At 42.9% G+C, this 23,765-nt stretch overlaps 1 protein-coding gene across 1 annotated transcript in view; it reads right to left on the reverse strand.

The window, feature by feature from the left end:
- The window catches only part of USP48 (ubiquitin specific peptidase 48), a 99,348-nt gene that overhangs the window by 69,437 nt on the left and 6,146 nt on the right, over positions 1-23,765 (reverse strand). The window contains 7 exon segments of the mRNA XM_079128599.1: positions 5,495-5,577; positions 6,154-6,287; positions 8,527-8,635; positions 9,128-9,252; positions 10,053-10,180; positions 14,962-15,118; positions 16,017-16,137. Of these exon segments, the coding sequence (XP_078984725.1) occupies positions 5,495-5,577; positions 6,154-6,287; positions 8,527-8,635; positions 9,128-9,252; positions 10,053-10,180; positions 14,962-15,118; positions 16,017-16,137 (857 nt within the window).

Consider the following 23,765-nt stretch of genomic DNA (forward strand, 5'->3'; position numbering starts at 1 on the left):
TATGACATAGAAACAGCCTATCATAATAAAATTCATCGGGTGCTTATCATTGACCTTTGATCATGGCATTCCAAAACATGTTCCCAGTATAATCCAAGGAAAGGGGATTACCTGGAACTTCGACCATCGTGTTGGGCTTTTCTTGGGTCTGCAGCCGATAAACCAGCATGTATGCATTTCGAGAGCAATGAGTCCCTTTGCCACACTTTGGTTTCCGGGTCTGGGACTTAGAAGGTTCTGCTGGGGTAGAAACACCAAAAGACAGCTTAACTAGAATGCCCACGGTTTGCTCATTCATTGGGGTGGGGCACCACAAAAACAATTCCAAACATACTTTAACATGGATCTAAATCATTCAAAGGCCATACAGGTTCTTTAGAGCTACTTAAATTGATGATGAAAAATGTGGATTTTTAAAAGTTCAACATTCCTTCAGATAATACCTGAGCAACAAAGTCAGAAGACCACTGTACTACCATAGGGAATCAAACTATTCCAAGAGGGCTGGGGAGGTAGCTCAGTTGGTGGAGTGCTTGCCGCACATGCACAAAGCCCTGGGTTCAATCCCCAGCACCACAAACAAACAACAACAAAAAACCACCAATTATTTGGAAGACAGAGGGAAAGGGAAGATGTTCACCTCCACCTGAAGAGTACCCAAGGCTTAAGATGTTCATTATTTTGTATAACAGAGGATATAAAATGACTCACACAAGTTCAGGATAGAGCACAGTAAGAGATGTCGAAGGGACTTTTTTTTTCCCTTTTGTGGCACTGGGGACTGAACTCAAGACCTCACACATGCTAGGCACGTGCTCTACCAGCTACACCTCTTCTAAACAGTTCAAGACCATCTGCATGTAGAAGATGGGACAACAACATAGGAGACTTTCAACCCTAAAATTCTGACTAAAATGAATATTAATGAAATGAACCTCAGTTAAGAAGACTCAAACAGCTGGGCACCAAGGCACACCCCCTGCAATCCCAGCAATTCAGGAGGCTGAGGCAGGAGGACTACAAGTTCAAAGCCAGCCTCAGCAACTTAGTGAGACCCTGTCTCAAAGTCAAAAAGGAATGAAGATACATCTCAATTTTGTCCTAGGAAGAATCGCACAATAAAAAATATAAATGAATATTAAGAACTGTGTACTCCCTATGTAAAATAGAAGATTGATAAAAGTCTGTAACCATGTGAATGTGACTTAAAATCAGAAAGTACTTCTCCAGTCTACAAGACATAGTCAGGGCCTGAGCATATACAGAGGCAACCGCGTGACTCGAGAGCACCCCGCCTGCCAATGCCCCTCCCTGTTGGACACCAGGGAAATCTGGCTCCGACCCATTAAACAGTAGTGGCCGTGGGGACGTGGGCCGACTCACATTCCTTTTCACCTATCCAGATCCCAACCTCTGAACCTCACCCAAAATGACAGGCAGAAGAAAATGCTTAAAAACTCCAGTAAGATGGTTCCAACAGGAAATAGTGTCCACAATTTGGGGCGGTAAATGGGTACACTGGCCAAAGACAAAGGAGATGAAGAGAGCTACGTGCTAGGATAGCATTTCAAGGAGCTTTCCTGGGGGACTTAACCCCTACCTAACGCCAGGCAGCTCGCTCCTCAGAGGCACCTCCTCACACTGGAGGGGGTGGATAAGTCACTCACAGGGAAGAGGAAACACTATTTCAGACAGAATGAACTTCCCTTCCCAGAATTAAATTTCTTGACCCAAGAGAAAGGACTACAAATCTCACATTAAATCTACTCTTTATCTTATTCAGCTTAATTCTCATGGTCCTCACCTGCCCGGTGAAATACTCCTGGCAAAAGAAAAACTAATTATTTACCATTGAGTTTTCCTGAAAGCATGACATTATGGAACCATCTCTAGAACAAAACAAGTTTTCTTTTAAAAGCAGACATTACTAAGAAAGATTTTTTTCAGTGGCTTTATGAGCACTTAAATGCAGACATCCTTGATAGTCCACAACAATCCTGGGCCATAATAATGTATCACAAATATTTCCAGTTTAAAAAAAAAAAAAATTTATATTTTAAAAGGGCACTCACAACTTAAAGGTTTTACCTAGATCTTCCTCAATCCCTAGCTGTAATTTCTTCCCCTCCATCTTTTCTATGTCTTCATCATTAAACTTATACCATTCACCGGACTGTGGGTCTTTCACATGGGCGATGTAGTGGCCGGAATAAGCACTCACTCCTCTGTGTATGAGGACTGCGCTGAGTTCATAGGCATAGGACCCGCCTAGAAGAGGAGAGAAGACAAACTTGAGCCCCATCTACGCAGGAACTGTGACGACCACGATTCTTCCCATCTTCCGAAATTCAAAGCGTGTCATCAAAGATTTTTAAAAAACTTTTAGTTTTACAAAACAACATAGATGAGAGCATCTTAAGCAGCATGCCTTTTGGTCTCCATTCCCTCTATAAAACGTACTGATAGACACCAGGGTACTCGGGGCAGTCAGGGTTGATAAGCTACCAAGAGCCTTGCTGAGCTACATGCTTACCAAGAACTGATTGTTCCTACTCTCCATGCTGGAAATATGGGTTAAAACCTATACAAACCAATCAGATATGAGAGTGAAATGAAAAGATTGCTGTTTAAAAAGTTAAAAGGATAAATATTTTAGGACTGGGCTTGTGGCTCAGTGGTAGAGCACTTGCCTAGCCTGTGTGAGGCACTGGGTTCAATTCTCAGCACCACATATATATAAATGAATAAAGTAAAGGTCTACTGACATCTTAAAAATTAAAAAAAAAAGAAAAGAAAAGAAAAGAAAGGAGTAGTTTACAAAGAGACTGGAGGCAAGTGATCAAGAAAAACTGCTTTCAGAACAGGTGTGCAGGGCTGGGGTTGTGGCTCAGTGGAGGAGCACTTGCCTAAGCGCGCATGAAGCACTGGGTTCCATCCCAGCACCGCATTAAAAAAACTAAACAAAATAAAGGTATTTTAAAAAAAACAGGTGAGCAAGGCATTGGTCAAAGGGTACAAATTTCTAGTTACAAAGAGGTTAAGTTCTGGGGATCTAAAACAGCATGGGAGATGACACATGCAAATTAACTCAATTGTGCCACATAATCATTTGAGAAAACACAAGTGTCAGCAGATTGTATACCTGAAGATCATGCAATTTTATTCTCCCATCATGCTGCAAGGAAGCTGGAAAAAGTAAAATACAAAACGTGTATACAAGACAATTAGAACAGGTCCAAGAGGACACTCTCTTGGTCAATGTTGTATCTCCCTTATCCTGGAGCAAGAAGTTCCAACAGAGCCTTGATTCAGGAGGGGGAGAAGAGAAAAGAGAAAACAAAGAATCTGCAGCGACTCTGCACTCAATTTCTTCAAAAGAATTTTATATGCCAGTATCACTTAAAATAAAACCTGCAAATCATAGCCTTTATATTATACATATGGTTTATGCAAGAAAACACTATGTGTGCATCAACATTTTGTTAAGACTGTCTCAAAATAAAAATAAAAAGGACTAGGGATATAGCTGAGTGTTAAAGTACCTTGAGTTCAATAACCAATACAAAAAGAAAAAAATGAGGAAATGTGTAAAGCTCTGGAAAAATCTTCTGAAAAGCCCAAACTTAAGTCAATTAGAAAGGGTAGAAAAGTTCTGGAAAAGATCACTTCTACTATACATAATTTATTAAAAATCAGAAAAGAAAGAGGCCAGGTGTGGTGGCACACGCCTGTAATCCCAGAGACTCAGGAGGCTGAAGCAGGGGTATTGCAGGTTTGAAGCCAGTCTAGGCAATTTACCAAGGTTGAAAGTGACCTAGTGAGACCCTGTCTCCAAAAAAATAAGAAAAAAGAAAAGAAAAAAAAGAAGTACTGGGGATGTGGCTCAGTTGCTAAATGCCTCTGCATTCGGAAGAAAATCAGAACGTGGGCTGAGATGAGTGCGATGAGCACACCTAACACAGGTGAGCTCCTGATTCCCTCCCCAGCACTGCAAAATAAAAAAAAAAGAGTCCAGAGCAGTGATGCAAAACCATAAGCCCAGCTCCTGGGGAAGCTGGAAAGTTCAAGGACAGCCTGGGCAACTACGCAAGACTCTGTCAAAACAAAAAATCAAAAGGGCTAGGGGTGTAGCACAGTGGTAGAGGATCCTGGGTTCAATACCTACAACAGTGGGGTGGGGCATGGGGACAACCCAGTAATAATTACTCAAACTCATACAGTCAAGTAAAACACCAATTTCACAAACACATTTCTGGACTCTGAAAAGCCAGTAACCCATCAGATTTCCCTAATTTCACACAATAACCCAAAGGAAGGAGACAAGAAGCAAACTACACGATGTGTCTAGAGCCACGTTCGTTCATAATGACTTAATGATGAGGTCAAGAAGCAGAGTGGGTGGCGGCTCCCTCCTGGGGAAGTGCAGATTGGAGACCACAGGACCAATAGAGCATCACATCTGAAAGCCTATTTACTTATTTAACATTCTTCCCCAAAAAGTCTCAAATTCTTTAAAAGGTTTTTACAGCTTGTTTTGATTTTAAGATGCCTCTGAAACTTATCGGGGGCAAGTGACGGTTTATTGAATGTTTTCAATATTAAAAATTACATTAGTAGTAAGATCCGCGTTGAGAGTAATATAGTCCTTCTAGTCAAGGCAAGAAGAACACAAGCATAAGATGTTTTCTCTAACAGAAACCATGTGTCTGATAAGATAAATAGAACCCCCCCCCCAAAAGAAGCAATAGTTAGTTCTTATTCAAATTATACACAGCACCCTGGGGCACATAGCAGTCATAGTTATGAAGAACTAGTTCCAGAGAAACACTGGAACTGTGCCATATAATGTTTCTCGTAAAGTAGGGCTTTTTGTTTGTTTCTTTGTTTTGCAAAATGTGAATCAGGCTGAGGGTGTAACTAGTGGTGGAGCATACGTTCATCAGCACGTGTGAGGCCCTGAGTCGATTCCCAGCACCAAAATCTCAAACAAAATGTAAACAGGTTCGAAACTCTTAGTTTTATGAGACACATATAAACAATATTCAGACTAAGGTAATAAGGGCAGATTCAGAAAAAAGTAGAGTACCCTTTCCATTTTGCCAGATCCTTGTTTTTCCCAGTCCTCTGGGTTGAACCTGGTGACACTCATCACTGAGCTCAACCACCAATTGTTCTTTATTTGGAGAAAGGGTCTTGGTAAGTTGTACAGGTAGCACTTGAACTTAACCATCCTCCTGTCTCATGCTCCCAAGTAGCTGTGATTGCAGGTTACAAATTATAAAGTCCTTCATTATGTAAGTGTTGATGGATTATCTCATCTTTATGTGCTCACTCACAGAAAATGAAATAACATATTGTCTCACCTCAGAAAATGTTTGTTCCCAGAAAGATTAGCGAATAGAAATTAGCAGTAAGTTGTTACTCTATATTTATCAGAAGCAGATCACAAGTTATCATCTCTCTCATAATTTTAACTCCTTGGTAAAAATATTACCTTTATGTTCCACGTAAGGCTCCATGTCCAGAATTTCTGAGAAGCCAATGTAGGTATTCAGTTTTTTCTTATGTCCAGTTTGCCTGATCGAGAGGAAGCCGGTTGTATTTAAAACAATCAGAAAACAATAAGCTCTATCAGCTACTTCAATAAACTCAACCGTAGCTAGGATTTATTTAGAATCTTGCATAAGAGTCTGTACCATTAGATAAGGACATAAATAATCCTTAACAGATTAAAAAGGTCTCAATGCAAAGTACTGATTCCCAAATACAAACTTTCAGAAGTGTAAAACATGAGCCTATGAATAAAACTGCCTTGACTTTAAATACGAAATGAATATCCTCATGGAAGTGGAAATTATTATAGTAAGTAAAAAGAATTTACTTAAAATCTACAGTAATAAAGAATGTCAAGGTGATTCAATTCATTGCAGCTTTTACCAATAATTCTTAAGATAAAAAGATTCCCTGATCTTCTAGTTCCTGGTTACATACAGTTGACTTCAAGAATTTTATGATAAAATCATAAAATGCTAACTTTTCAAAATCACAGGCTCCATCTATAACTTCCACATTCATATCTAGAGTTTCACTCGCCATCATTTTACTATCCCGTCCATGCCAAGTCTCATGCACCTACCACTTGCGCTTTCTCACCTGTCAAAGACAAAGCGCATCAGCTGCAAGTTCAGCGTGCAGGGAAGGCTAAGGAGCCGGATCTTCCTTGTGGCGTTCTGTTTACTTTGACAGTTTTCACAAAAGTATCGATTGTCTCCTTCTAATTTTTCTTCCTGATCAAGAACATGAGATATTTGTTTTTAAAAGTAAAAGCTAGGATTTAAAACAAGCAAAAAACTCTATGTGAAGCAGAACTGTGGGTAGTTAACAGTTCCTATTAGGCAGTTTAAAACCAGGAATGACAATGACCAAAAGGCCCTGTTTGCAAGTCACCAATGTGTGCACGACGATATTCAAATGGATGAGCCTCCTTCCAACTTGTGAGTGTAAAAATATAAGTAGGTTTTTAAAATACGTGTCACATGTATTTTGATGCAAAATTAACTTAAAAATAGTGAAAGGGGGTAGAAACTACATTTATTTGTATATATTTGCGTAAAATTACTAAACCATGTTCATGAGATGAAGCTAAGAATACCATCCCCCAAAGAAGAAAAGCTATAGCTCAATGGGTTTCTTTGTTTTTTTGGTACCAGAGATTGAACTCAGGGGCGTGCCTAACCACTGAGCCACATCCCCAGGCCTTCTGGTGTTTCGTTTAGAAACAGGGTCTCATTGAGTTACTTAGGGCCCTGCCAAGCTGCTAAAGCTGGCTTTGACTTGCAATCCGATCCTCCTGTCTCAGACTCGAGAGCCGCAGGGATCATAGGTGTGCGCCACGGCGCCCGCTTGGTCTTATTAAAGTTTTCCTATCTATTTCTGTAATACTTCTGAGATACAGATTAGTACAAGTAATGCTGCTGCCCTTCCTTTCCTCTCTTGCCTTCAAGGACACCAGCTCACCTACTGCGCTCCCAACTCACTGGCCATCTGCCACCACACACCTCTGGTGGCTCCTGGGTAAGCATCCTGGGCTCAGCAGCAGCCCTTGTCAGTCAGTGCACCCCTGACTTCTACCTTTGAACTATACCTATCAAAGGTAGCGAGCGCAAAATCAAACTTTTCTTTTGGGGAGGCAGAGATGCTGAGGGTGTAACCAGGGCCCATGCCTGCGAGACTGATCTGACTGAGCTACAGCCCCAGCCTGGACTCTTGGCTCCTCTCCCCCTGCCCCGCCTCCAGTCCCCCCATCCCAGTGATGACAACTCCACCCTCCAGCTCATCAGGCCACAAACCCTTGTAATCCGTGCCTCGCTCTCTCCATAATCCATACGGAAATGTTATTAGCTCTACTTTGAAAATGTATGTAAAGGCAAATAGCTTATCACCTCTTCAGCAAACCCAGGGCCCCTGCAGCCTCTTCCAAGACCCCACCCACAGTCTGGTTCAATGCACTGTATCACTCCTGTGCTCACACGCGACTGGCACCTGCCTCTCACAGTCAAAGCTGGACAAAGGTCTGCTGGCCTGTTTGCTACAAGCCGTCGCTACCTCAGGTACTCACTTTTCATCGTCTCCCCTGAGCTTATTTGGTCCACCCTGCCACACCCAGCCCCCCGCAGACTCCCCGCTCTTCTCCAGCCACAGACCTATCATCATCTCAGGCTCTAAACTTGGAGTTTCATCTGCCCAGAAGGTTCTTCTCCAATTCTCGTATGGCTCACTCTTTACTTTTGGTCATTTCTTTTCAAACTGCAACCAGCTTGCGCCCTCCCTGGCCTCCTGCCCTGCTCTCCTCTCCGCAGCACTCATTGCATGCTTTACGGAGGCCTGTGCTTCTGACCCTCTCTGAGATTCATGACACTGCACTGCCGGGTCCACAAAGGCTGGCTTCATCTGGCTCGTTCACTACTGTCATTCCCAACAGCTCAGTCAGCGCTTGGTACAAAGCAAACACCCAATGAGAGTTCTGGTTGTATGAATTCAAAAGATGGTAACCTTAGGCCTGCCAAGTATGATGGAGAAGCAGAAGCACAGGATAGTTTTAAGACAGGAGGGTATGCAATAAGCACATCTATTATGCTGTGTCTGTTTCCTCTTAGCAGTTTTCCACTCAGAACAAAAGGGAACACTTTCATTACCTCCGTGTAAATAATCATTGATATAAAATATTTGCATTTAATGCGTTTTCATTCTCATGACATGAAAAAGTAAATCAGTTGTATGATCAGAGCTCAGATTTCCTTAAACCCTCAACTAACCTCTCATTGCACACATATAAAACTTTGCATGACTGGCAATAGCCAAAAATCACGTTAAAGATGCAGCCTGCTTCAGTACCTTATCCAAAGTTTTAGATCATCACTGAAACTTCTTACATCAAAAAGGTTGAGATTAATACAATTAAATATCATTCAGAACATCATTTAACACTTAAAAACACAAACAATATATATGCCAAAATGTGAATACCTTTAAAAATTCTGAGATACAATCTGTTAACTGTTTGTGGCCTTGGATATTTAACTCCAGTTCATAGAACTTTGATAAAAGCTTAGACTCTCTGCCACAATGACTGCAACTACAATAAAATGAGAGCGACAAAATTAAGATCAGAGTGAGAGAAAAGCAGTCATGTTCACCACAGCACATCCTAGAAAGGGGGGAAAGAAGCATTTGTACCCTTAATTAGTTCTTTCACAAAAATTTTGTACAATACATGTTTAAAAAAAATTAAATAAAAACAGAAAGTGGTAAGGTCGTGTTATTTTATGACTGGAAATTGTCAAAGAGGTACTGCCCATCTCTTAGTGTTCTGTCCGGCCAATCTTACTCTCTCAATTCACTCCACACACCCATAAAGGAAACGGCAAAAGCTTCACCAAGCACAGCTCTTGACGCCTGGATGGTTCTACTGCAGTCATCAAGTGGTTTGCTTCCAGGTTCCCGTGGAGGCATACGACCGTAACCACTGCAGGTCCCATGATCACCCACGCAAGCCATGCCTGGCCCTGAACCACGAGCAAGCAAGCGTCTTAGGAGAATAGGAGCCATGCAACGCTGAAGCACTTACACAGTTACATACGCATACTCCCCGCAGAACTGCTGCTGCACGATGTTCCGCACATCTGGATTCTTTTGTTTAGACAAAGTATCTTCCAATAAGGACATAAAGAGCTTTGAAAATTCTTGGGCATCCTACAAGTTTGGATTAATGAAAAGAAAAATTGTATCTTGCATGTCAACCTCTAATACAAATAGTAATCATTTTTCTAGAAACTGCCTGTGCATTCAAGTTAGCACTTTTGAACTAGAACTACCTGCTATATGGAACCAGTTTGTACCCACATGTGAATTTTCAGAAATGAAATCAAGTATCACGTGTAAATAAAGGATTATATATAACATCAATTAATTCAAAAGAAAAAAAAATGTGTATTTTTTGGCAATACTGTGAATCAACCCCTGGTCTTTACTGCATGTTAGGCAAGAGCTCTACTACTGGACTATACTCCCGCCCCACCCCCCCCAGTTTTTTCTTTTTTAATGTCCCAATTCATCTTCCCTTAAAAGATTCCAAAGAACACTTAAGGTGTGGTGTTGCATGCCTGTAATCCCAGCAACTCAGGAGGTTGAGTCAAGAGGATCACAAGTTCAAAACTAGCCACAGCAATTTAGTGAGGCACTTAGCAACTCACTGAGACCCTGTCTCTAAATAAAATACAAAAAAGCGCTGGGGTGAGGTTTAGAGGTTAGGCATCCCTGGGTTCAATCCCTGATACCAACAACAACAAAAAAAGAACACTTGACATTCCTGCAGTACTGGGGCTGTAGCTCGGTGGCACAGCCTTTGCCTAGCACATGTGAGGCACTGGGTTCAATCCTTAGCATCACATAAAATAAACATAAAATAAGAGCATTCTGTCCATCTACAATTACAAAAATATTTTTTAAATTAAAAAAAGACTTCTCTGAATATGAAAAAACAAAGTTCTTACCTGCTGTTGCCCAGTGTCCAATCCCAAGGCTTTAACAAATCCAGATGGATCAATGTATCGTCTATTACTGTTTTGCAACAAGGCAAACAAGTACTGCAGATGCTCACAAATCGTCTGAGGCTCATAATCTATTTAAAAAGTTTGTTTATTAAAAGTTGCTACTTTTCCACTTTAAAAATCCTACTTCCTTTTCACTTCAGTACATAATTAAACACCCCTACATTCAAACTACATTGTTTTATTATGGTTTTAAAACTTCAAATGAGGGCCAAGCACGGTGGTACACCCCTATGAGCCCTACAACTAGGGAAGCGAGTCAGGAGGATGACAGTTCAAGGCCAGCCTGGGCCACAGGTAAAGCAGGAGTCTGCTTCAAAAATTAAAAGGGGCTGGGGCCCCTTCAGGCCAATCCCAGTACAGCACCCCCAACATACACAGACAAGACACACACACACACACACACACACACACACACACACTTTAAAGAAAAAAGTTAGCCATCATGCTTTGGAGGTAAGGAAGCAGCAAAGGCTGCCCTAAAGCAGAGCCTGTGCACGCTTTGCACCATTAACAGCAATCGTGACCAATTTCTAGAGTATCAAATCATATCGAGACATCCATTCCTGTATCAAAAAACCTACCATATCTACCACCTGCATATGACGGCCAAATACTCTGAAATAATCTCATTAATATGGACTTGCCACAAATGGAAAAAGTAACAGGAATCTCAAACATACAATCCCCACTTGAGTGAAGAACACAAAATCCTAGCCAGGCGTGGTGGTGCATGCTGGTTATCCTAACTACTGGAGGGGCTTAGACGGGAGGACCCCAAGTAAGAAGTCAGTCTGGACCACACAGAACTGGTTTCATAATTTAAACTATACACACACTCCAGAATTTTCAAATGTTTTTGTGTTTTTCATTCTGTGTACTGGAAACCAAATACAGAGATGCTCTACCACTAAGCTCCATCCCCAACCCCTTCTATTTTTTAAGACAGGGTTGCCAAGATGCTCATATTGGCCTTGAATCTGTGATCCTCCTGGTTCATCCTCCCAAGTAGCTGGGGTCACAAATTCTTAAATGTTGAAGATTTAGGGAGGATACGTAACTAGGGAGCCTGAATCTCAAGAGCCCTAGAAGACCCGAGTCGTACCTTCTATGCCAAATACTAACTGACTGCTTCTGAGCTCCAAACCCATCATTCTTGTCCTGCGCTGTGATGAGATAAGCTTTACAAACATGTCTCCTCTGCAGGCATCAGGAAATCCGGTCTCTGCACCAGAGGGCACCAGAGTGTGGAGCTGATCAGCCTCAGCACTGGCCCTCCTGGGGGCCAGCTTTCTTCAGAGCTCCAGGGTTTCCTGCAGGGATGCCCAGGAAGGCACCCAGGGGTCACTGCACTGCAGGCTGGGTGCTCAGGGTGGCACAGGTGCCCCACACCTGCTAGGCCTGCGTTCCTTAAAACCCTCTGCAGTCCGCACTAGCCATCCCCCATTACTCCCTCTAATAACCCTCCCCAAGCTTTTCCTTATTTGAATCATGGCATAGCTTCTCTCTTCTGACTGGACAGTGTTTATCTCTTCATCACAATTATAACTTTCAACAAATTGATCTGTCACATATAAAATAAAATACATGAAGTCTTCCTACTTGAACTGGGTGCAGTGGTGCACAACTATTAATCCCAGTGACTCAGGAGGCTGAGGGAGGAAAACGGCAAGTTCAAGGCTAGCCTCAGCAAATTCGAGGCCCGTCTGGGCAACCTGGCGAGACTCTATCTCAAAATAAAAAATAAAAAAGGACTGGGGATTGAGTGCAGTGATAAATCACCCCTAAATTCAATCTCCATTACTGTAAAAAATGAATAAATAAATCAAAATCTTACTCCTTGGGATGCAAGAGCTTTCTAAGGTGTTAAAAGTCATTCAAAGCTGGGTGTAGGGCTGGGGCTGTGGCTCAGTGGTAGAGCACTTGCCTAGCATGTGTGAGGCCCTGGGTTCGATTCTCAGTACCACATATAAATAAATGAGTAAAATAAAGATCTATCAAGACCTAAAAACAAAATTAAAAAAAAAAAAAGCTGGTATGGAACATGCCTTTAACCCTAGCCACTCAAGAGGCTGAGGCGGAAGATCACGATCAAGGCCCTACGAGACTTGGCACCTTAGTATCCTGTCTGGAAAGAAAAGAAATCCTGCGCCGCCCGCTCCCCCCCTCAATTTTTTTTTTCTCTTGCGGTGCTGGGGATCGAACCCAGGGCCCTTTGTTTGAAAGGCAGCCAACTGGGCTATAAACCCAGCCACCCCCCTCAATTTTTAAATAAAAAAAAGAAAAGGGGCTGGAGATTGGGGAGCACAGCTCACTGAGTTCATGTGGTTTCAACCTGCAGTAAAAAACAAATTTGTATCTGACTCGTTTTATAGACTATTCTACACGGTTGAGCATCTCTAACCTGAAAACCTTAAATCCAAACTCTGACTTTTTTGGGCATCATGTAAGTGCTCCAAAAACTGTGGATTCTGGAACATTTTGGATTTTGGATCTAGTTAAGGATCATCAACCAGCAAAGCCAACGCAAATATTCCAAAAGCCAAAAAGCTCAAACATGTCTGATCCCAAGAATTTCTTTTTTTAAGATGAGGTTTATTTACTTTTTTGTTTGTTTATATGCGGTGCTGAGGATCGCACCCAGCGCCTCACACGTGGCAGCCAAGTGCTCCACCACTGAGCCACGACCCAGCCCCTCGGAGAAGATTTACTCAACCTGTGTGAGATCTTAAATACCTCAAAACCCTGTTGGCTTTCCTGTCTATAAAACAAGAAAATGGTTGAGCTGCAAAGAGAATTCAGATCCCACGATTTCTTAAAAAACACCCTTCCCACTATACTGTATTAACATCAGCATAAGGGTGCAAATTTTTATTCAGAGAGCACTGTCAATGACTGGTAAAACATAAAATTTATGTATTTAAAAATGTTCTTGTAATTGCTTAAAGATATACTTTAAAAGTCATAGAACCAAAAACCAGGGCATATCATTTCATAAGACAAATTTAAATTTTCACTATGTTCTCACTAGCCCATTAATAAATTTACACATCAGCAAGACTATGCTAAAAATTGAAAATAACCCATTTAAAATTATTTATCTTTCTTACACACTATTTCCTTTCCTTTCCTTGGGTACTAGGGATCCAGTCCAGGGGGACACTTTAACACTGAGCTACATCCCCAAGCCCATTTTGGTTTCTGGTTTTGAGACAGGGCCTCACTAAAGCTGAGAGGCTTGTCAAGTTGCTGAGGTTGGCCTGGAACTTACAATCCTCCTGTCTCAGTCCCCGAGCCACCAGGATTACAGGTATGCACCACTATGCCAGTCACACTACTACTTTAAAGAATATACTATGAACACAAATTTAGACGTGCACAACTAGCCGGGCATGGTGGTGCACGCCTGCAATCCCATCTATTCAGGAGGCTGAAGCAGCAGGATCACGTTTCAGACCAGCCTCAGCACCTTAGCAAGACTAAGGTTAGTCTCAAAAAGGGATGGGGATGTAGCTCAGGACAGAATGCCCTTGTGTTCAATTGCCAGATTAAGAAAAAGAAGAAAAGGGGGCTGGGGATATATTTCAGTGGGTAGAGCCCTTGCCTTGCAGGCACAAGGACCTGGGTTCAATCCCCAGCACCGTCAAAAAAAAAGAAAAAAGAAAAAAGAAAAAAAAAAACTTTTGGGTTTGGAATTTGTTTTTGTTTTTCTTTTCTCTGGTGCAGGGACCAAATCCAAGCATGTCAGGCAAACACTACCAGTCAGCAATACCCTCAGTCCTAAAGAATTTTTCAGCTGGGCTTGGTGGTGCATGCCTATTATCCCAGCAGCCTGGGAGGCTGAGGCAGGAGGATCAAAGTCAGCCTCAGTGATTTAGGGAGGCCCTATGCAACTCGGTGAGACCTTGCCTCTAAATTAAATATAAAAAAGGGCTGGGGAGGTAGCTCAGTGTTAAAATACCTCCGGGTTTAATTCCTGGTACCCTAAAACTTTTTTTTTCTTTTCTTAAGAGTTTTTTTGAGCACCATGTTTTGAAGCCAAGATTGATATTAACAAAGACTAAAGTATTACCATTGTCTAGGCAGCCGCATGATGTCATGGGCCTAAGAAGCCTGTTTTCTATCTTGGAGCCCAAGACTGGCCATGCGCCTCAATCAGAGCATATAAAACAACAGCACAGGTCTTGCAGAAGGGAGTAAGAGTGGAAAGTTCCCACGTGGAGCTCCCAGACCTGCATGATCTTAAAATACACCCCCCACCTGCCATCTCTGGGAAGAATCTGGTTCATTCCAGAAAGCCCCAACTCAAATAGGAAATTCCTAAACATAAAGCAATATACTGTACATGAAAGTAAGTGATTACAGTAGCAACAGTTTGAAACTAATTCTGTCCAAATTTACAATGAGGATAGTAACACATCAGTGGGTGGCTTTGCTATGGTTAATGAATTTAATCTTTATTTTAGAGAATTTCACTTAAGTCTGCCTTTTGGGAATGAGGACCAAAGACTGTGGTCATATTGAAATAGTTATCAAGTCTGTCAATCTAGGCAACAGAATAATAACTTCTGCTCTATCACTACAAATTAATGCACTATAATTACAGAGTACGGTACCAAAAATCTGTAGACTTAAGCAATACTATGAATAACCAAATGTGCTTCCTTCATCGGAACACTAACCATTTTGGTGCCAACATGATCACTACACAGGAGAGAGAAAAAGACAACTACCTGGAATCCTGACTCCATTTATAAGCCCCAGGGCCTGTCCTGGGCATTCCGTTTCACTCCCTCCAGGTGGTTCAGAAGTGCCTGGCTGGTACCATACTCCCCTCCCGGGCCCAACCCACCTTTCTCTTCTGAGACACCATCTCCCATTATGTAGTCGCTACAGGTACTTGGACATAGGTACAAGGCCTGCCGCAGCTCCAAGTTCAAGAACCACACTTGAAGAAATGTGTTGACGTAACAAGTGGCTCCCAGGTTCGTCAGGCCCACAAATGAGTTCTGCAGAAATACAGGAGTGTGACAGTCATTCCCCTATAAACAAAAAGTCCGTAAGGAGCATTACTTAAAAGTTTTCAGATTGAAGATTTGTAAGAGCCTCCCACCAACGTGGCAGCCATCTTCGGCCTCAGCAGCTACAGGCAAGCAGCTTCAGGGAAAGCCCGTGGCTGGGGAGCCTGGTGGTGCAGCTGCTCCAGCCACCCACACCCAAGGTCACTGAAGCAGGGTTTAGAAAAGGTCAGCTCTGAACACACAACATATGCTTTCTGTTTGCTGTATTCCCAAACTGCCACAATTCAGTAGGACAACAAAGGAGTTTCTAGACTGGTTCTTTTATATCCTAGAGATCAGAGTCGGGTATGGGAAATTGGGGGAAGGAAAAGGGAACAGGTTCCAACATTTTACAAAGGCTGAAAAATCCTGATCTTTAACCACAATTATTCCTTTTAATAAACAAAAAACTCTAACAGCTGTTTCGTGAATGCCAAGTTTTATGGTTAGGAATATTGACCTTTTTTTAAAGTAAAATTGTTTTATATAAACATACATACAGTAACACAAATAAAAGCCCTAAAATGCAGTGTTATATCATTTCTAGAAGCTTGTTCCTTGAATCAGCACCTCCTTTAAGGACATTTTAAGTTCAAAAGAAAACATGCAATTAAGCAAACAGAGGATGGGTATTCAAACTAAAACAACGAAACACTAACGGGACTGCGCAGCTGCCTGTCTAAAGCAGAATGTGACAGCTGTTGCCCTCGAGTGGCTCAGGTCCAAGTCCCACTGCTTATCTGAGAGCAGGAGGTCACATGAAGTCTGCAAGGTCTTAATCATGAACGAAACAAGAACAAATACCAAGGACTAGGACAGAGCAATCACTTAGAAAATGAAGGATTACCTTTTTTCTCCTTTCACAATTGGGATCATCGATGTTATGGAAACTATTTTCGTCTATTTCTCCTAACCAAATATGCTCACCAATGCCAACCAAGCAATTTGGATTTCCTTTGCAGTTTCGTCTATAGGAAAGGAAACAATAAACATCATTTAATTTTAAAATACCCGGGAGAGGAACAGAATGACTAAAAATGGTTATGGAGCTTCTTTTTTATGTGGCAAAAATAGCCAAGACAGACTGTGATGGGCTGGGGATGTGGTTCAATGGCAGAGCCCCAGAGCAGCCTGCAGGAGGCCCTGGGGCCACCCTGAGCACTGCAAAGATATATATATATATATATATATATATATATATATATATATATATATAAAATGGATTGTGCCAATTTAGTGACATATTAAGAACCACTAGACTGCACACTTCAAATGGGTGAGTTGTATGCATGTGCATTATCTCAATAAAGCTGTTTTTTTTCCCGAAGTAAACTAAAAAATAAAAATTCCCACAATTTCATGATGAGAAGCAAATTAAAACTACAATAAGACATCATTTCTCATCTACTTACCATCTATAAGACTAACCAAAATCAGAATGCACAAGACACGATGCTATGCAGAAGTAGGCACGCATGCGCTGCTAGAGAAGTGTAAACTGGTGGGACTTTTACAGAGGGGGGTTTGGCAGTCTCTAGCAGGTCTCCCTTCGGACCTAGCAATCTCTTTTCAATGAATTCACCACAAAATATACCTTAGCAATGGAAAAACATCTGCATTAGGTTATTCATTACAACATTAAGTTGGTACTTAACCCAAAATATTAAAGCAGCCCAAATGCTCAAACACAGAATACTGCAAAAACTACAATGGAGTACTATACAACTGTGAAATGAAAAAAGATGCAACTAATGTGGAATCATTTCAAAGACACATCATTAAGTAAAAAACACTAAAGTTTAAAACAGCACCTATAGTACATTATGTTCATATGAGGAAGACAGGCAATCTGAAAACAGACATATATTGGTTCATTTCAGCAGAAAGAAAGAAACAAAGGGTAAACCGGTCTAATGAAACTACCTACAGATAGGAGTTCAGGGCTGGGGTGCAGCCCAGTGGGGTAAAACACAGCACTTGCCTAGCAAGTGCAAGGTCCTGGGTTCCATCTGCAGCACCGCCAAAAAAATAAATAAAAGACAGAACTAGAGAGCCAACAGGGTAGATGAATAGGGTACAAAAATAAGTGTATGAAACTTCCGAATTTACCTATTCATATGTTACTGAACTGGAGAGCACGTTACCGTTTCGTACCACACAGGCACACAAGGATGAAAGGCATCCTAAATTCAAGTACCAGAAACAAAACATATTTCCACAGAATGAAATATGGGGGGAGTGGAGGATGCCCAGGGTCAAGTCACTTGAGAGTCATTAATTAGCAGGCTCATTAGGTAATGTCCGCAGGCTAAAGAAAAAGAACAAACTCTAATCAAGTAGGCTTCCTTTTCATAGAGAAATTAGCTGCCAGTTTTAAAACACTGATCTGAATTTCTCAACATTCTTGACTAAAACCCCCCAAGCTTGCTAGCATGACGCCCAGCAAGACGGCAAACGCCTCTAAAGCCAGCCACTTGGGAGACTGAGGCGGCCTTGACCTCATCCTTGAAGCCAGTCTGGGCAACTTATGGAGATCTCGGCTCAAAAAATAAAAAGGGCCGGGGGTGTGGCTCAGCGGAACAGCCTTGGCGGCGGATCAAGGCTCTGGGTTCAATCCACATACCCCCTCCACCACACAAGCTGGCAGCAAAAAAACACAAAATTACAGGAAAAAAAATTAAACTCCAGAGACATGCAACTTTAAAACTGCCACAAAAGGTGTTTTCACTTAATCAATCAGCAAAAATTGTGCAACATTAATACTCTGAAGAACCAAGGTCAAGTGAGAGCCCCTATCCACTCACTGCTAATGAGAATAACTAACACCACCAGAGAAAAAAGTGCTTTTTCTCCACTCAAACAACACTTCTAATGCCAGACACACAAGCTATTCCCACACTGACCAAATCTAATGGTGGCAAAGTGTTCTAAGGTTCAATTCAATTCTGACACTGTACCTAGAGTTAGTGTTCGGTCCCCACAAGTTAAGGGCTCTGTCCCACAAGACTGCCCATTCAGATGCCAACCAAAGGTCTGCAGCACTCCTGCCCAGCTGTAAGTCGCAGGCTCCTGTAACCGCTTGCTCTAGTTCAATGGAGAGAATGGCTAACAGAACAGAGCAGAACGCTAGTTATACTTACTGGTTTGTTATCAGGGACACTGTAAAGGACACAGAGGATCGGTCAACTGAAGAGGTACACTGTGAAGTGTGGAAGGGTCAAACACAAGGAACGTGGCCTGGGAGCCTGAGGCAGGAAGACTGAGTTCAAAGCCAGCCTCGGCAAGTCAGTGAGACCCCGTCTCTAAATAAAACACAAAAAGGGCTGGGGATGTGGCTCAGAGGTTAAAGCACCCCTGGGTTTCATTCCTAGTATCAAAAATACCGAAAATACGAGGAAGGCCTGTCCCTATGGAACTGGGGAGCACCAGGCCGGCAGCACCTGCTTGCTGCACCTGCCCCTGGCCTGCCCTGTGTTTTTTGGGGGGCTCCAATAGGTAGGCATGATGGAAGAACTCACCAGACGCTGACGGTCAATTCTGTTACTCTCTGGTTCTTGGAAGCCAGGGGCCAGGCTGAAAGCTGCGACTTCCACTCCTCAGCCAGCCTGTCCCCATCAAGAGGCAATCTGGGAGGGCCAGCACTCAGCCACCTCATTAGCATACAAAAAGACACCTATCACTTTAGAAATTCCAAGAGTGTTGGGAGCTAAGTGCCAGAAATGGTACAAAACCCAAATATGACTATTTGTAAAAAACTATTTCTTATTATGAATCACAACACTGGATGTTACGAAAACTGGGAAAAGCAGAGAAAATGTCTCAAAAATGTTAAACGACACTAAGGTTATTTATAACAATTCTACTTCTGGGCAAATGTTCACGGAAGATGCAATCACACAGAGGCAGTGCAATGGCAGAATGGTGAATCTGACCCACCCTAATGGGTATTCTGCCCCAAATCTGCACTACATAAGAACACCAAACAGCTGCAGGACAGGCAGGGAGAGGCTCCTGGACATTCGGTATGGCTTTCCAGGAAGACCACTGCTCTGATTTTAAACAGGATGTATTAAGGACAGACTGCAAGCCTGGGCAACTCAGCAGGACCCTGTCTCAAAATAATTAAAAAGGGCTAGGGAACCAGGCACAGCAGTGCACACCTCTACTACAGGAGGGTGACAAAGGGGATCAATAGCTGAGGCCAGCCTGCACAACGTAGGGAAGTCCTGTTACCAAAAAGGGGGCTAAGACTGTCACTCAGAGGTAGCTCCTGGGCTGAATTCAGGGACGGGGATACAGTCCAGCATCAGAGCATGCGCCTAGAACGTGCAAGGCCTGGGTGCAATTCCCCGCAAGGGGAAGCAGGACTACCTCGCCTATAATCCCAGCAACTCAAGAGGCTGAGGCACATAATTGCCAAGTTCGAGGCCAGCTGCAGCAACTTAGTGAGGCCCTAACCAAATTAGGGAAACCCTGTCTCAAAATAAAAAAAGGGCTTGGTTGCGGCTCAGTGGCAGAGTGCTTGTCCAACTGGGCAAGGCCGGTTGGAAGAGTACCATAAAAACATACCTAAAGCATGTAACGAATGCTTCGAGGCGGCTGTGATGGCACACACCTGTGATCCCGGGACCTGAAGTCGGAGACAGGAGGATCACAAGTTGGAGGCCTCTCTCAGCAACTTAGTGAGACCCTGACTCAAAAAACAAAAAGGGCTGCGGGTATGGCGAGGTGGTAAGTTTCCTCTGGGTTCAATACCTGGAACTGTTACCAAAAGCTTGGTCCTTGTCCCTGATGCCAATCCAATAATGAGGACATGGTTGTGAGAAGAAGGAAAAAGAAGGTGTACTGCTTTGCTAGCAAAGGAGAAATGCAGGGGACTCCTGTCCCAGAAGCTGTGATTCTGCCCATCAGCAAGAACAGGGGGCTTTTAAAGAGGGATTCAAAGGCTACAGTCCATGTGTTCTCTGTTGTGAGTTGCACTTCACTTGTTAATTTGGGAGACAGTCATTTCTGAGACCTTCTGGTGCCATCCCCAAAGTAGGAATTACTCCGCTTCTATGGTGGTGTGTGCTCAAGACAGGTAACTCTCTAGGATGGGGAAGAGAGGTCATCCTGGGATTAGGGAGGGGAGAGGTCAGGGAGGCACATGGAGCAAGAGAAAGAACTACGTCCATTTTAACAATAAATTGCGGTGGCAGAACAGCAAGGGCTGTATTCGGAGCATAAAGAGGACACTGTTACAGGGGCTGCTCGCTCTCTACGAGTTTGGGAGATATTGTTCCTTCACCAAAAAGGTCTCTGAACACAGGAGCCTCTTCTCATCTCCAGAGATTCAGGCCGCTATGAAATATTTCATAGTATTACATTAGGATCTTTCATTTGAATTTCAATTTCTCTGGGCAATTTAAAAAGAAAAATTCCCAAGAGCAAATTAACTACTAAAACAACGTTAAAAAGTCCTCCAGGAGAAAGTTGGGCTCACTGTTTGAGAAAAGTGTTAAAGGCTGCCAGATGCCCTCCTGCAGAACCTGCAGAGGGCCTTCTCCTTGTACCACCATGAACTCTGAGAAGGAAAAACCTCAGCTGCTCACCCCTGCTTGTCAAAAAACGAAGACAAACAAAAAAGGGGTGGGGCTGCCGAGCGGAGACACAGCAAGTGCTACCAGCCTGTGTGAGGCGGAGGCGTGGGTCATAAATCTCATGCAACTGTAACAGCCTTTTAAACCAAGCAGATATATCGTGGATTTAATGCAAATGTTAAACTGCTAGGAGAACAAGAAGGCAGGATTCAGCCCTACCAGATACTGAATCTTAAGGTAAAGGCCTCGAATTAAAACAATGCAAAAATACACGTTGCCAACTTCATCCCCAATGCAAGTGCCTGGAAGTGCAGACTACTGGAAGCTGGTCAGGTCAAAAAGGCGATGCCCACTCGGGCCACGAGGCGTTGCCTCAGCTCAGGGAGGCTCTCCCTCCTTCACTCTTCGACCAAGTGAGGACAGTCCCTTGCCGTCCCACCTGCCCTGTAATAAAGCCCACTCCAGGTGCGGGTGCCCGGATGAACTTTCCAGCCTCCAGAACTGTGACAGAAGATCAAGGACAGCCTGGGCAACTTAGTGAAACCCTGTCTCAAAATAAAACACAGAAAAGGCTGGGGACGTAGCTCAGTGGTAGAGAACTCCAGGGTTCAATCCCCAGGACCACAAAGAAAAAAATGATAACAACAAACAACGCAAAATAAACTAGATGTAGGTGCCTTGCGTGGTCATGAGCATGCACTTCACTGGGCCTCTGTCCTCCTGCTGGATACCTCCTGAGTGAGCAGGACCATGAAATGAGCTTGGGTCAATGAGTTGTGAGCAAAAATGAGGCATGACTTCCAAGCCATGCATTTCTCATGGCCCTGAAATCCTCAAGTTTCCAGGGGTGGCTGCTGCTCTGGGTGTCCAAGTGACCAGGAGGAGCGAGCCTCCATGAAGCCTCCAGGGAGCCAGATAACACACCTCATTGTTTTCCACCACTGAGCTCTAGGACTTACCTGGTCCCATGGCATAACCTAGCCATCAAGTACATTCTGTCTTGCCTAACAGTGTGGCAAAAGTACAAATCCTCTAACCAGGTCAATGGGTCACAGGCAGCTTCTCATACACGATAGTGAGGACAAAAAAATGGAACAATATCTGTGATGGACAGCTTCTGATGTTCATCAACTTCTCCAGTGCATTATCTGGGTATTCTGCAATCCCGCGAGCACTTATTCTACATACACACCTGCACACATGCAAAACAAGTCAAAATCAAAGCCGCATCGTTGGAAATAACAAAGACTGAATGAAAGCAAGCCCAGGTTCTATTTATGGGAGATGGGTTAATTAAACTTGCAATGTATATACACACACACACATACACAACGTAACTGTACACGAGAATGAGGATCCAAGTAAAAATTAATGCAAACCTCCAGCTTGCTCACAAAACAGTTAAAAACTGCAAGCAAGGGCTAGGGGAGCAGCCCAGTCGTGGAGTGCTTGCCTAGCATGTGCCAGGCCCTGGGTTCGATTCCCAGCACTCCTGCCAAAGTGTATTAAAACCTACAAGTGATCCCAAATATCCGCCAACGGAATAAATTATATACTCATACCACAACACTCTTCAGCCACACTAACTCCTCAGTTTATAAATAAATTATTCTGAACAAAGGAACACAGACACAAAAGGATAACCACTCTTACAGCCCATTAATAGGAAGTTCAAGAAGAGGCAAAACTAATCTGTGTATAAAGAAATCAGAGCAGCAGCTGCCAACAGGGGTGTGCGAGCTGAACGGGAAACGAGTACCAAAGAACTTTCCAGTGACAGAAGCACTCTTGGGGCTGGGGTTGCCGCTCAGTGGTAGAGCACTTGCCTAGCACGTGTGAGACACTGGGTTCGATCCTCAGCACAGCATAAAAATAAATATAGTAAAGGTATTATGTCCATCTGCAACTAAAAATATACATATTTAAAAATCACTCTTGAACTTTGGATTGTGTCAAGGGAAATGAGGGGATGGGAGGAGAGGGGTGGAGGAAGGAAAGATGGTGGAATGAGACCAACGTCATTACCCTGTGTACGTGTACGACTACACAAATGGTATGACTACACCCCGCACAACCAGAGGGTGAGAAGCTGTCCTCCATCTGCATACAATGAATCAAATGCATTCTGCTGTCACGTAAAACTAAGTAGAACAAACAATTTTTTAAAAAGTGCTCTTTACCTTGATGGGTATGGACCAGAACTCAGTGACTGCAGAGCTCTCTGTATGTAATTTTGTCCTCAACCTCTAAAGCTTTGCTTGCCTTAAACAAAAACCTTGTGTGTGTGTTTGGGGGCTGGGGGGGGTGGGGGGGGGACTTTGGATGAAACTCAGTGGTTAAGTGCCCAGGGTTCAGTCCCAGGTACCCAAAAAAGAAAAGTCTCAAGTTTAATGTGAAAGACATAAGCAACAACAAAAAGAAAACAATGCTAAACATGTCACCTAGCATTTATATCCCCAATCTACCAGGGCAAAATACATTTAGAGAACCGATCTGCCAAAGCAAATTCAGTAATAACTGAATAAATAAATGTACGTTAAACTTCATGCGGGGCTAGGAGGCAGCTCAGTGGTAGAGCACTTGCCTAGCATGAACAAGACCCTGGAGTCAATCCCCGGTATCACAAGAAGATATAAAACATTTCTGGGGGAGAAGGCAGTAGTGGGGATTGAACCCTGGGACATTTTATCACTAAACTACATCCCACTCCTTTTTATTTTAAAATGAAGTCTAAGCTATGTCTAGTCTGGTCTCAAAGGTTTAAACTCCTGCCTCGGCCTCCCTAGTATGGTTTTTCAGATGTGTGACACTGCACCCAGCAAAAATATTTTTTTCAAGTCTAAGCATACATTTTTATTATTATTATTATTATTTTTTTTTTGGTGGTGCTGGGTAAGCATACATTTTAAAGCTTAAGACTTCAATCATCCAACCAAAAATGAAACACCTTCATTTTCCCAAATCTCAAAAGTTAGGGCTGGGGCAGTGGCAGGTCACTCGTGTAAGACGCACAAAGC

Source organism: Sciurus vulgaris, assembly GCF_902686455.1.
Source record: "Sciurus vulgaris genome assembly, chromosome: 1".
Taxonomy (NCBI): Eukaryota; Metazoa; Chordata; class Mammalia; order Rodentia; family Sciuridae; genus Sciurus; species Sciurus vulgaris.